General features: G+C 37.5%; 3 protein-coding genes across 5 annotated transcripts; 2 read left to right on the top strand and 1 right to left on the bottom strand.

The window, feature by feature from the left end:
• The first annotated feature begins 66 nt into the window (after positions 1–66).
• LOC124174751 (pre-mRNA-splicing factor 38B) lies at positions 67–3,500 on the top strand. Of its 2 annotated transcripts, XM_046554193.1 has the most exons (6): positions 72–424; positions 645–925; positions 1,171–1,322; positions 1,420–1,830; positions 2,370–2,603; positions 2,728–3,500. In XM_046554193.1, exons 1-6 carry the CDS (start codon positions 394–396, stop codon positions 2,792–2,794), a joined length of 1,176 nt encoding a protein of 391 aa, XP_046410149.1. In that variant the 5' UTR covers positions 72–393; the 3' UTR covers positions 2,795–3,500. The 2 variants fall into 2 exon arrangements, with proteins under 2 accessions (XP_046410150.1, XP_046410149.1); XM_046554194.1 differs by lacking the exon at positions 2,728–3,500 and having other exon boundaries at positions 67–424; positions 1,420–1,843; positions 2,370–2,507.
• A 277-nt stretch (positions 3,501–3,777) lies between these two features.
• Positions 3,778–11,536, top strand: LOC124174749 (protein vav). The gene is made up of 8 exons (XM_046554190.1): positions 3,778–4,553; positions 4,642–4,710; positions 6,848–7,037; positions 7,510–7,869; positions 7,951–8,271; positions 9,085–9,489; positions 9,603–9,856; positions 9,922–11,536. Exons 1-8 carry the CDS (start codon positions 4,144–4,146, stop codon positions 10,277–10,279), a joined length of 2,367 nt encoding a protein of 788 aa, XP_046410146.1. The 5' UTR covers positions 3,778–4,143; the 3' UTR covers positions 10,280–11,536.
• LOC124174750 (torsin-1A-like) lies at positions 11,225–13,812 on the bottom strand. Of its 2 annotated transcripts, none has more exons than XM_046554192.1 (3): positions 13,354–13,812; positions 12,801–13,066; positions 11,225–12,543 (listed from the first exon to the last, which is right to left on the bottom strand). In XM_046554192.1, the coding sequence occupies exons 1-3, from the start codon at positions 13,526–13,528 to the stop codon at positions 12,001–12,003; spliced, it is 984 nt and encodes a 327-aa protein (XP_046410148.1). In that variant the 5' UTR covers positions 13,529–13,812; the 3' UTR covers positions 11,225–12,000. The 2 variants fall into 2 exon arrangements, with proteins under 2 accessions (XP_046410148.1, XP_046410147.1); XM_046554191.1 differs by having other exon boundaries at positions 11,225–12,579; positions 13,354–13,808.
• Positions 13,813–14,918: the final 1,106 nt, after the last annotated feature.

Here is a 14,918-nt window from a genome sequence, read left to right as displayed (position 1 = left end):
CAGGTTATATGTATACGTGGCACACTGCTCTATCTCATTGTCAGTCCTCCGCTGCACTTTCTGTACACGCGAGACTACCTCCGGTAATATATGCTCTAAGCCTAAACGAATTCACTTTCACCCAGAGTGCTTCCATCATTTTTACACAACACAACTATCTGAACCGCATCTGTTTTATCTATGCTCGAAGGCGTTGACGTTGTTCTCGTTTCCGCAAATGCGTGATTAGAAAGAATGAGGTAAAATAGTTTGAGTTGCAGTTCGTAAACATTGTGGTTGTAAGTTGTAAGCAGACTGAATTAACGTCGGTTAAGTTCACGGTTGATTCTTTTAAGCCGTAGGAATAGTATTCTTTCATAAACTACAAATCTTCTGCGGTATCTGCAGAGTAACATGCAAACTCAAGAAGCAGAGGGGAATGATGGTAAGTAGTTTGGTTCCTTTCCTTTCGCTTACTACAGTATTACAAGAATTGGTTTATCAATTTTGCCCTAACATTCTCAGTTCAGTTATTCAAAATAGACAAGCTGTACCGATATGATTTGCTTCTTAACCTCTATCAAAACTCATCTCCATATTACACCTCCATTACCACGCAATTGCCGAGTAAAAATTAGAAATCGTGCTCTTCCTGGTCATTTTAGGATCTCCATGGAACAATTCGAGTGGATGTGAAGAAGATCGAAAAGGAAATCCAAAAGAGAAAAAGTCCAACGTTTTGCCACTATGGGGCAACGAAAGATCTATGAACTTGAATCCTTTGATATTGACAAACATACAGTCGTCGCATTACTTCAAAGTAAACTTGTACGAGCTGAAAACCTATCATGAAGTTATCGACGAAATTTATTACAAAGTAATGCATCTGGAACCATGGGAAAAAGGAAGTCGAAAGACAGCAGGCCAGACCGGCATGTGTGGAGGCGTGAGTATGTTTTTAGGGCCAATTAAAACGATGTTTGCATTTCGATTACTTTATTTTTGCACAGCCAAATTTCATAAACTTACTTAAGGTTGAACAAGTTTAACAGCTTATACAGGTCACAGGCGTTGCAGCAGGAGGGACAGTATCGACAGCTTACTGTTTTCCCTGCAAACTATTCACTTACTTTAGATTAACCAAATGTTACAAACTGACTTAAGGGTGTGCAAATTTAGCGGTTTATGCAGGTTAGAGGCGTTGGAGCAGGAGGTATAGTATCGACGGCTTACTGTCTTCTGTACAAACTATTTACGCTACGATTAACGAGGAAACAATTGAACGGGCTCATCAATCATCCAGACTCCCCGTACATTCGTGCCCTTGGTTTCATGTATATCAGGTATGAAGAACAAACGATCAGTTTTGCAATATTTCGTGTTTGCTAATGAACAATTTTCAAAGTTACTGATCAAGTTTACTGGTAATGACACGTTCAGATACACCCAACCACCAGCTGATCTGTTCAGTTGGTATGATGAATACCTGGAAGATGCCGAGGAAATTGACGTCAAAGCAGGAGGTGGTCAAGTGATGAAGATGGGTGATATATTGAAACAGTTTTTAACCAAGCTTGAATGGTTCTCAACGCTTTTCCCACGGATACCTGTGCCAATACAAAAAGACTTGGAACAAAAGCTAGGGGAAAGGTTTCCGCAACAAACTGTGAACACGCGTAACGCTAAGCCACCCATAACACTGAATAATCATGGAAAGTACAATAGTAATAATAGTAATAGGAAAGACAACAGAGGTGGATGTACAATGGTACGAAATCAACAACCTAGACACATACCAGATAATGAGGCACAGTGGGGAGAGGCTGAAAGAGCGAGCCACTGGCGAGCCAGGTGCGTCTACGTGGTATGACTACAATCACGTTATTAAGTATTATAATTACTTTAAATTTTTGTTGAGAAAAATAAGCTTTCCTTTCATCAGCTATTACCCATGTTTTATTTTAGTTCCATTAAATGCGTCCTTTAAATGTAGTCCAGTTGAATATTCTTTTCATATCTTACACTGCATTTGAGATTAGAGGGATGCTACAGGTAGATGATGTTATATGATATGACACAGGAATTATACAGATGTATCGGTATCTATCTTTACAAACAAGAACTTGTACAACTCTGTCATTTACCTGTTTTGGTCATACTCTGAAGCATCTTAAAAGATGAATCGTTGCCACCAAAGGAAAACAGAAAAAAAACAATTCAACCGTTTTCTCTTTTTCCTAACTTTTAATTCAGACCTAACTGTGAATTCATCATTAAGATACTTTTTCTAATGCTGAATATGGAAGTTGCATCACTTGAGAACTGTATGCTTAGTTATTTTGCACACAAATTCACCTATGGCTACTTCCTTGATGGAATTATTGTTTCAGGTCTAATGAGGAACGCCGAGAAGACCGTAAAGATAGGTATCGAGATAAAGAAAGGGAGAGAGAGCGGGAGCGGGAGCGACCGAGAGAGCGAGAGAGAGATAGGGAACGAGAAAGGCACAGTAGACGTTCTACCAGCAGGGAGCGATCTTTCAGAAAACAGAAGGACCAAAGGAGTCGCAGCAGGGATCGACATCACAGAGAAAGAAGTCGTGACCGTCACAGGCACAGGGATAGGTAATACCTGTACATTTTAATTCCGAATCAAACCGCTCACTTGAACAATAAAGTTTTATTGAAATTGAATTGCATATGCAGCATGTCTTCTAATCCTTACAATTAAGTCGATCTTATATTTCAGGCGGAGTTCACCTTATGATTATGCAACTGAGCTTGCTAGGGAGAAGGAAAGGCAACGAAGAGATTAATGTTACAAGCCCTTATTGGATTTAATATAAATTTGTTTGTACGAATTTAATGGTTATGAGAATTATAACCGAGCCACTTCTACAATATTCTTACTGTAGCTACCGAGTTCGGAAATTATACTCTGTTTATGCAACTTTCTCCGCAGGCTAATTGGCAAAAATAAATGATATTTTCGAACTGTGGAGAATATTTCAATCCTGCATATTATTCAAATATGCAGATGATGTTCCAGCGAAACCTAACGGATTATTCTGGAATTGTGTAGTTTGGAAATTGCTAATTTACAGATTAACTCCCGGATCAAAAATTACATATCTAACGAAGATGTGATGGTTACAATCAAAATTCTTCAGTATGTTCGTTTTGGAATCTACACCACCCAACCAAGCATCAAGAAACTGAATGAGTTATCTGATTATTGATCATTCTTGACCAAGTTTAGTACATGAATTTTTTTGGAATTTGCGACTTCGTAAAAACTTCGCTATCATTTCGGTTGTCATTAATTCGTTAATTCAGAGCATGAAACGCGCTTGGACTAGAAATATTTCCAAACACTGCAGTGTGTTTGGAGTGTAATTTCCAACCCAGCTCCTACTAATTACCATACCAACAAAATTGGTATTAGCCTAAATTAGTTGTAATATATCCACAATGTAGTTCAACTTGTTTTGTATGAAATAAAATTGACGTAAATGAAGAATTTTAATATTTTAATTGTGTACATAAACTGCTTGTGACCTTGTTTCTCCGAAATAAGACTACGTTGAATATTTGAACTGCACGGAAGGGTGTAACCACATGTAGACGCAAGAAACCGATCACGGAACATGCGCGAGCTAATGTTCGTATAAGCAATTCCCTCAGACCTTCGTAGTAACTGGTTGAAAAACGTTTCGAGGTAGTTTTCAACCAATAGAGTAACCGGTAAAATAGGGAATCTATGCATCGAGCAGAAACAGCAGCTGAAAAATACAATGACTGAAAAGTGGAGCCCATCTTGCCCTTGGATGCGCAAAGTATCAAAAAACGGTCCAAAACGAACAAGGTTAATTGTTTGAGGAAAATGGCGTGATAGAGGAGTAAACGTCAGGATACGATCGTACATGGTAGTGAAATCACCAGGAAAAAGTACTACAAGTAGTACAGGAAGTAAACGTCATTAAAATTAATGTCAGAATGTTGACAAGAATGATGTTGAGGAAACTATGATGAGTCGTAAATGAGGAGAACGGCCTACAGTGACTGTGACAAGAAGTTACAATGGGGAGTAACACTTCTGACGTGAAACTCTGAGGAGTGGTAGACACGTTACCTCTCAGTCAATTAGCAGGACTGTTAAGATAAAATGAATACCGGTGACAGCGATGCAGACCCAAGCAACGGGTGGCATGAATGTGCCAGTTGGCTGACGAGGTGCGGTGCACTGCGGAGCGATCACAAGGCCAACTGGCCCAGTGCAACAGCGTTCGACCTGGCTTACACTCTACGGGACGGCGTACTGCTCTGCAATTTGCTCAACACGGTCGATCCGGGTTGCGTGGACATGAAAGATGTGAATCAGAAGCCTCAACTGGCCCAGTTCCTTTGCCTTCGTAACATCAAGATATTCCTGTCAGCCTGTTCCTCTGTCTTTGGACTCTCCGAATCGGAATTGTTCGAACCTTCCATGCTGTTCGACTTGTCTAACTTTCATCGTGTCTTATGTACTCTTTCTGCACTGTCCATCTGCCCTCGATTACGCCGTAAAGGGATCGAGTAAGTATTGAAATCCTATGCAGTTAAGCTACATAACGAAGATCCGTCTTTCAGATATTTAATATCTTTTTGCAATTTCTTATTACAGAGGTTTTTCTATTGGACGTGATAGATCGCAGGAAGATATTTACAAGGACTTGCAAAGTGCAGGAGTAGGGTGAGTAAAAGCTTGTTTATACTTCTCTCCTAATCAATATCTAAACTAAACCTGATGGGCTCAATTTGAATCCATTTCAAACCGTACGGATATGACATAAATCGCATTCACTATCGAATAAAACTAGGTGACTGATAGTTATCTAAGTGGATTATGTGTGAGTCAAGTTCACCATTTTGCCCCTGTTTGCACCAACCTATGTGCATCATTTGAAATGGATCCAGTCGGGTATAAATGAAGTGGATAGCAGAGCGGAAAAATATTGTGTCAAAGAATTTTTTTCAAAGCATTGTAAGTCAGAATTTGATTTAAAGACGTTGTATTTCAGAATATGGTTCAACAACATCGTATCTGAAGTTGAAATTTTGCATACATCATTTTCTTTGGCTGCACCACCGATGCCTGCATGTGATTTTTGAAAAAAATATTAGTGCTGGTTAATCATAAAATGTTGTTAAGGTTTCGTCATACACCGAGAAATATGACCTATTTGAAGCAGATTCCAATTTTTCCATCAGCTTCAAAATTTCAACATCGACTTGAACATGATGATATATTAATGGTCATTAGTCAGAAATTCATGGAAATAATTGAGTATGTTAGGCAACCATTGTAACTATAATCCAAACTTGAGATATATGGGAAAGAATATCAAATCTTAATCACATGTCACGAGACAACCAATGCCAATATCTTTTCAACAGTCATGCATCCCACAATGGTGTAGCTTCAATAATATACACGATATCTTAATTTGAGATACGATGATGTTGAACCAAATTCTGCGAACCAACGTTTTTGAATAAATTCTGCATACGACGATGTTGAATCAAACTCTGAGTTACGATGTTATTTTGCTCATCTATCAGAGTGAAAAAATAGCGTCTTGGTAATCACTGTTCATGGGTTTAGCCCCACAGCAGCGGTAGTGGCCTTTACCATAAAACCTAGAGGGGTGGACCTAGGTGAGTCCCAAGTTTATCAGGAACTACTGTGCTTTTCGACCACCCCTCAGCACGACTGGCCTTCCACAGAGGAGGTATATGTCGTTTTACTCGTTTAAAAAGAGTGTTGATATGAAAAAGATAAATCTCCACAGTCATATCTACCTTGGAGATTTTATTTTCAGCCCTTATTTTTTCATCAAACTGTAGTTCGATCTACCATGCATTCTATTATCAATCCACATTCCACGTACAAATATCAAGATCGGCGGTCGCCGATCAAGCCTAGTTCATCAAAAAAACATGGATGCACACGAGCCGACGCACTATCATTTACCGAGAGTTAGAATATACACATATGTCGTTTAAACTTTGATTTGAATATTAAGTAAAATAATGTCATTACAAGTGAGCCTGAAATTTGAAAATTGAGTTCCGCTCCATACTATATGTGAACTGAAATATGCAAAATGTCAATTTCTTTTTTGTACGTGTTTTATACTCTGCTACCCAACACTCTTCCTGTGGTTTCATTTCTAAACATCCATTAGCTAGGTTTGTGTATCAGTGGAAAAGAGTTGTTGCGGTTCACTCGCCGAATATGCTTTTATTAATCTCATTACGAGATAGTTGTACATTGGGTACATCATAGCTGTTATCATATTCGTAAGCTAGGAAGATCTCTTCAAGTAAAGAAAAAGAAAATGCTGGAATTATGAACAAATGTTGAAGTATCGACGCTTTGTTTTAAATCACTACAAAGTGGTTAAAAATCTATAACATTCGTTCATTTATTTTCTTTTCTTTTTTTGCAATAGTCTCTTTAATGGCGCTATTTGTTGATCATTGTCGATGAATTTCTGTAAAATAGTTTTCTGAATAAAATGAGCCATCCAAGAGTGAAATGAAACACACGTACTAAATTTTCAACCATTCTAAAACGATTTGTAATCAAGCATCGACATCCCCACTTTCTTTTATAATTCCAATATTTTTGAATAACAGTTAGACAAATACCCAATGTACAATCGTCTTGTAGTAAAATTAATAAAAAAAACTATCGAATTTTGACCATCCAACCTCTTTCAATTTCTTGCTCTGATTGAGTTTGTAGTATAGAGTTTAATTTAAATTTGCCAGAGGTTTTAGTTGCAATAGTTAGATGCATGGCTATTTGTGTTTTTGTACGCAAGGCGTGAAGACGAGGGTCGACGCCGACGGTTTAGAAGGCGCGAGGGTAACGAAGCAGGTGTTGGGGGGGATAGCCGAGATCCTGTAGAGGAAGAAGATGGCTACGGTGTTTTCTGCAGCCATGCTCAAAGCGAAGAAATTTACCAGGACCTCTGTAGTTTACACATGCCTCCGCCTACCAGTACCACACAGGTTTTTATTTGTTTCTTATTAGCTCGACCTTCGACTGAAAGTTTGAATCTTCACAAGACAGAATTGAAAATACAATCTAATTAGACGACTTTCGAATTTACTCAATGCAGAACCGTTTAAAGTATTGCAATCACCTGAGGTCATATTAATTTAGTTCCCGCTTGTAAAATTACTGCTGATCTTTTTAACCAGGGTCTTTAAATTCAAGTGCAGAATTAAAGGTTGGTAGGATACTTAAAGCCTCGAAAATATGTAATGCAAATAGAGAATCTAGCACAACAGGTGTAGCTTTTATTTAATCATTGTGAATAGCGGCCTTTTTTTTTGCATACAAAATTTTTACAAACATTTGCATGCCGAGGATATATCTTGATGTAAATTTATTTCAATCATATCGAATTGCTATGAATCCCCAAACTTCTGCGCTTTTATCTTTATGTGCACTGATTAATACATCGATGTGAGTGTTTAGGGGGTGCCGGCATCTGGAGGTGAAAAGCGTGACTACGTTGTTCAAGAATTGGTCGAAACTGAACGCAACTACTCTGAAGTATTGGTAAACTTGTTGAGACATTTCGCTCGCCCTTTGTCTCCGCTTCTTCGCCCAGAAGATTCAGCATGCATTTTCTTTGGGATAGAAGAACTATCAATAATTCACACAGATTTTCATAGCAAGTTACGCATTGCCCGAAACGGAGCAGACTTAGCGAGAATATTTTTAGATTGGCGGGAAAAGTTTCTACTTTATGGTGACTACTGTGCCAACTTGACTTTAGCCCAAATTACAGTGCGAGATGTTTGTCGCAACGAACTCATCAATGAAGTAGTAATCGTAAGTTGTCTATCATGTAAAGTCAGTGGGATCATTGTCTCTGGATATTCAAGTTTCTGATCGTTTTTTTTTTGTCTGTAGAGATGCCAGGAAGAGGCTAATAACGGGAGATTCAAACTCCTCGACATATTGTCAGTTCCGATGCAAAGGATACTGAAATACCACTTATTGTTACAAAAATTAGTAGAAGAAACTCCTCGTGAATGGATCGAAGACCGGCGACAATTAGAGAAAGCTAGAGAAGCTATGGTAGATGTAGCACAATACATAAACGAAGTAAAGCGTGATTCGGACACACTGGATCTCATCAGAGATATTCAAGCTTCAATCGTAGGCTGGGATGTTACAGAGGATACACAACTTAAGAATTACGGGCGTTTGCTCAAAGATGGAGAACTGAAGGTATGCTTCTTACGCTTATCAAATTCACTACACGGTTATAAAGAAATCGTAAACCTCAGTTTTAAGATGAATCAGCCAGATTGTCACATCATCATACATTACGTGAACAGAAAAAACTTTTCAAAAAGTTTCCAGCAGCGCAATTTGCACTAATAATGTTGAAAACAAACGAACCAACTTTTGTATGAAGTAATGTAAGTGAATCGGAGCAAATTCGAATAACACAGGTAGGATATTAAAAATTTGAGGAAAGGTTTTATATTTAGAACGTTCGAAACAATAAAACTGGTGTTTTCTACGAAATTTCCAATGTTGTTGGATTTATTTTGTTTACTATAGAGATCTCGTAGGATCGCTAAAAAAAAAATTTTTGAACAGTTATTTCCTGATTGCATAAATATATATTCATCTAAGTATGCTAGGACAGATATTCGTCAACAATTACATTCATGCATTATCTCTTTACTGTAAGGTACGATTACTTGAATGTTTTTCAGAAAATTCATAGGAAGCTCGTCAGCGAGCAAACTGAGCCTAAAAATGATGGAATCGTTTGATAAACACCAGAGTTGGCTCATTTTGAATGTTCCAATTGTAAAACTTTTTACAAATTGTTGATATCTGAGCTTGTCTTATGCGAATTTCATCAGATTCGTTTCTTATACAAAGTAGGGCTGTTGTTTCACTCGTGTTCACTATCATTGGCGCAAATAACATTGCAGTAAATTTTCTAATTGTTTTTTCGCTTTTCTTTACTTTTATTCAAATGATGGAGCTCATTGATCCTTGAGGATATTCAATTTCTGTCTACAGGTAAAAGCTCACAACGACCAGCGGGTGAAGGCACGATGGGCATTTGTTTTTGAGCAAGTGGTACTGATTTGCAAAGCAGAAAGAGGTGATCAGTATTGCTACAAGGAAACATTGCGTTTGGATGACTACAGATTGGAAGACCATATGGAAAGACGGACCATGGGCCGTGATTCTCGATGGTCTTACCAATGGCTGCTGGTTCACAAGCAAGCCTACACTGCCTATACCTTGTACGCCAGAACTGATGATCAAAAGAAAGCATGGATCAAAGCATTACGAGAAGCAATGGACAACATTAATCCAGCCGCCTGCAAATCAACAGATCATAAATTCAAGCTGACCACATTTGATACTGCGCAATATTGTCAGCACTGCGGGAAGTTTCTGAAGGGTCGAATATTTCAGGTATTGCACGTTTTCTGAAATAAGTCTAACTTCTTATGAGTTAAAACGAGGTAAAAAAATTTTACCGATGAAATTTTAAAATGTGATCAGTCAGACAATGAAACTGTTCACAGGGATACAGATGCACATCTTGCCGTTTCTCAGTGCATAAGCAATGCATTATGTATTCGGGTCGTTGCACGCCTATGCCACCACCGCTACCATATGAACTCGCCTTGTCTCCGAAACTGTGGTTTGTGGGTGAAATGGGCAGGGACACGGCAACTTCAAGGTTGGAACATCGTGAAGATGGTACCTACATGCTAAGAGTACGACGTGCAGGGCAGCCTCGTGTTGGAAATGAAACTAGCTATGCGCTTAGCATTAAGTGAGTATTAATTATACATTTAACAGTGTTACAGTAATAAATAAGTACTAATCCTGGTATTTCAGGGCATATGGAAGGGTGAAGCATATAAGGGTGTTTAAACGTGAAGCTGATGGTGCTGTGCATTACTATCTAAGCGAATCGCGGTTTTTTAAAAGTGTTGTCGAACTAATAGAGTACTATGAGCGAGCTTCACTTGCCGAAAACTTTGAGGATTTGGATCAGCGATTGCTCTGGCCATTTAGGCGAGTTCTAGCCAAGGCACTGTTCGACTTTAGAGGAGGAGAACCAAATCAATTGAGTCTACGTCGGGGCTGCCGAGTAGTTGTGCTCAGTAAGGAAGGGGATGCCAGGGGCTGGTGGAAAGGTAAAATAGGCGATCAAGTTGGATTCTTCCCTAAAGAATACGTTGCCGAAGAATGAATTCCAAATGTTCAAATCAATTTCACAGATGATCGATGTCCGAACTCTCAGTGTAACAGTACAGCATTTAAAAAATTCAGTTCACCGTTACCCAGATAACAATCAGTGTCTGTCGGTTTACTGCTATGAAAAAAATGCATTTGAATCATATTCGTCCATTTACACACAGCATTGAAAATGCACAAAGATAGGGATTCGGTGATACCTGTATCACTTGTACAGTAGTTAGAATGCGACTTCTGATAGCACAGCTCAAATCACTTAATTAGTGAACCATGATTTTAAATTATTTATAGAGAGTTTGTTGTTACAGTCAGAGTAGGATTGTACTATTTAATGAATTCTCACAAAAAGTTAAAATGTTATCTGGGTACATGCACAGACATATAGATATGATAAGACTGTTAAAAAAATACTTTCCTCATAGGTGTTTAATCATTTTTTCAATCAGGACACACAACTAATTATTAATAAAACTTTAGCAAAATTCCAGTCATCCTTTACAATTAAGCACTTATCTGTATCTGTGTAAGCTTTTTGCTAGTATATATCGAAATAGTGTAATAAAACTATAGGTGTAAATGAGATGCCATTTTACTACAAATGCTAGTTATTTTAAGTTTACTATCACGTTAAACATGTCCCTGATTCTGACTAACAACGAGAGAATTTTATTTAGAGAGTTACTGTTTACTAACAATAAATGTCCTACCATTTTAGCTATTTATGTATGATATTTATAATAATAATTGATTGACTAATCTATATGTCGATAGAAAAAAGTCTAATTTTATGCAATATGTGTATTCTATGAATTTTTCCACACAGTCACAACTGTGGGCCAGATTCATATTGTTTAAAAAAAAAAAAAAAAAACGTAATAAGAAGTTGTAAATCATTAGCAATTTTAGTAAGAAAGTAAGCCCTACTTTTTTTTATGCAACAAAATGTTCGATTTTATACTTATAAAGCATTGTCAAAGTTCTATTTTTGCATACGTAGAATAGCCTCTGTCTCTGCAGCTGTTATTCCATTACACTGAGGTTTCGATATATTTTAATATTATACAAAGAAAGTTTTAAAAGTATATATATATATATATGTATATATATACACATATGTATATGTACAATTACCTGTATGTGTACGTACTATCATTAGAACTATTATGCTAGAATGGGGTATACATAAAATATTTTTATTGTCTGAGAAGTGTTCTCAAATTGTGCCAATAAATACTAATAAACTTTCTGTTCACCAATGCGTTATCCAATATTCTGTATTTGTATTAACTGTTACACGACAGTAACAGAAACTGATTTATGTAGGATTCACATGTTAAAGTGAGTTAAGGATTCAGATCTATAAACCTAGGCAAGTACAACTTAAAGTTTGTTGGTGGTTTGTTTGTTTATTATCAATATTTAACACCACCAATATGTTATTAAAATTCAGTTATTATTACGCTTCATTATTTTCCACTATCGGAGAGTTTTATAAAACATGAAATAACATACTGATAGCGTATCCTCAAACATTTTACTTATAACGGTGAAATTATATTTCGATTTCAAACATACGGCTATTACTTGTTTTGAAAAAAATATTAGTACCGTATTATTTAAGAATTAATATTTTATCAAAATTATTTCACGAATAAAAAAGATTAGTAATCTTCTACGACACACACATATTCGTTGAACCAAAATATATGCTAACTTTTATAATTTGGAATTTCTTCTTGAACTGAACTTTTGCTTGATAGCTGAAGCTTTTTGATCGAGTCTTTTACAACCAGCATTGGAATAAAGGTTTTGTGGATGTGGCCCGAAGGTGACATGTGTCATAGTTTCTTGAATCATCTCATCACTTGGGTCCACGCCTCTTTTAAGAAAGGCATCAATTATACACTTTTTTACGTGAATTTCCTCAAGTGGTAAAAACGGAACATAATGATCAATGAGGCTAGTTTCGATTGTATCACTTTTGTGAAAACCGCCCTTTTCATTGAACGCACCCATAGCTAGTAACAATTCAAAGTCTGCCAGAGTGGTTTCGTCTCGTTTTTTTCCAGCTTGCCACATCTCTAGCAGATGCTTTGCCACTGCAGAACCTCCAGTGTTTGACAAAAATATAAATATAGCTTTGGTTGTTTCTATATTTTGAAGCTTTGGATTATAGTCCAAAAATGGCACAAGTATATTGAGCGTTCCTTCTGGTATTTTATCAACTTCGTCAAATATGAAGATCGAGCGTGTGCACACCTGAAGATATTTCGTTATTTCGTCTCGAAGGTTCCGCTATAATAAATCACGTTTCGGATATTATTATACTTAAGGAACACAATCAGCGGTAAATATTCTGAACTATTGTTTTCTACCATTAAATAATTACTTTTGAATATTAATTATGTCTTGCTTGAAGATAAGATTTGGATCAAGTTTGTATCAATTAATTTATTTGGAGAATTTCTGTGACACATGCAGTTTCTATGACTAACTATTAAGGTACAACGACTAACCTGATATTCAGCGATGTTTCCATCGGCGGGAAAATGAAGACGCCCTTTATAAAAATGAACATAACTACTGTTAGCACCATTTTTATACAGTGCGTCAACGATAAAGTTTGCCATATAGTTTTTACCACTTCCAGGTAAACCGTGAAAGCTCATAGCTAATGCCTTCTTCGGATTTGTATCTTCGAAATGACCTTTCAATGCGTGCAGCACGGTTTCATGTGCCAAATGTTGGCCGTAAAGTTTAGTGTTCAGTGTAGTATTAAGCACTGCAATGGAAACAACAGATTTTCTCTATTTCTTCGATTGGTCCTAAATTATGGATCGTCAAGTAGTTAATTCTTATTAATCATCAGGGTAGTTCATTGTTGCAGCGGAGAAGAAAGACCAGGTGTGACTCAACGAATTCGATTGCTCGATTGCGGTACAAGGATATTAACAGTTTAACACTTCACAAAGTCTGGTAAATATAACAACCATCTGCGCTACTTAAATTTATCTGAAAAAACACAAGACGTGAAGAAGAAAACCTGCCAACTGAACAAAGGATACTCACAAGTAAAATCAGCTGGAATGTACTGATTTGTGCAGCACTCCCTGAAACTACACCATGTCATATAACCTAGGCCTGCTAATCCACCTACTGCGACAGGAATTAGCGGAATAAAACACTCTCCGCAATTAAGGCATAATAAACAAATACCGATTTTCAGAAATGTTCTAAAATTCATTTTTCAAATTTAATTTAATGGTAAATTTTTTCTGAAATAAGGAAATTCTATCTCCCCATACAACAGTCATGTGATAGGTAATGAAAATATTATAAATGACTGTTCGAAGTGTTTAGAACAAATCTACATTCTATTTACGGCACTTTGAAAACAAGTTTGACTACACATGTCTCCCGAAAATTCAAGCCGGCAAAAATGTTTTCAGAGTTCATGTATAGTAAAATGGCCTGTCATTTTCCCAGCAGTACTGACAGCAGTTTTGTGTCCTTTACACTCAAGAGCGTTTTCGGTGAGCTCTGTCTCACTACTAGGGATCTTTCTGCACTGGCAACTGATCATTTCGGAATTCGTACAAACAGGTGTGGCACCCGGATCGGCAGTACCGACTGTCACTGCAAGGGAGCACGTCAGTGCTCAAGGCGGTGGCGTCTGGCGACAACCAGCAGCAGCGGAGTCGGCGGAAACAGACGTTGACCGAGAAAACTGATTTCATCGACGCTATTAGATAAACAAAGGCTACAGCTGTAGCACGTGGTTAAAGTTCAGACAAAAGTGATCATTGGGCTGTAATAGTTTTAGGACATTGTATAAATATATAATACTAGGAAATCGCCCCTGCGCGCTTCGCGCGCCAACCCCATCTCGGCGCTACGCGCCTCGGGCACTCGGCGCTGCGCGCCTCACTATTTCCTTACGCATTGTCTAGTAGACAGGCGAATTCCTTCATGTTGATTTAATGACAGGTCCTGCACCTGTTGCACTGGTTGAAAATTGGTGTTCCTTCTCTATTGATATCTATCTATCTCCTTGACTTGCTGAATTATTTTTGCTACCGCTCTGCCCGTTATTCTCCAAAATCACCTTCTTTATATTATTTTTTTCTCTATATTTGCGTTGATGTTCATTCCGCAAAACACCTCTTTCTCTTGTGGTCAACATCGATCCTGGTCGTCCTCTTTCCTGGTTATACGAATATTTGATGGATATTATTCAATGGCTTATTTGGGTCTTCGCACTTACAATTTTATTTTCCTCTTTCTTTTGTGATATTTCCGACTATCCACCATTTTCATCGCCTTGTCTGCTGCTTGAAACTTCTCCTTTCTCCATTGTCATCGTAAATCCTGGCTGTCCTTTTGACTGTTTGGTGATATATTTAGATTGACTATTATTTGATTGTTACTTTTCATACTTATTACTCACTATCTGAATTTTATTTTGGTTCTGCAAGACATCAAAGTGTCCACTGTCTTCGTCGCCGGTGAAGAGTAGCGAGAATTGTGTTCCATTTTGTGATCCGATCCGGTGTGGATGAATTTGTTCTTCGCGATACACGATTAAACATATCTTAAAAATGTCAGCAGCTGCATATATTGCATTTTTATTCATA

Source organism: Neodiprion fabricii, chromosome 2, assembly GCF_021155785.1.
Source record: "Neodiprion fabricii isolate iyNeoFabr1 chromosome 2, iyNeoFabr1.1, whole genome shotgun sequence".
Lineage (NCBI taxonomy): Eukaryota > Metazoa > Arthropoda > Insecta > Hymenoptera > Diprionidae > Neodiprion > Neodiprion fabricii.
The sequence above is the reverse complement of the archived record's forward strand: the minus strand, read 5'-3'. Positions and strand labels throughout refer to the sequence as shown.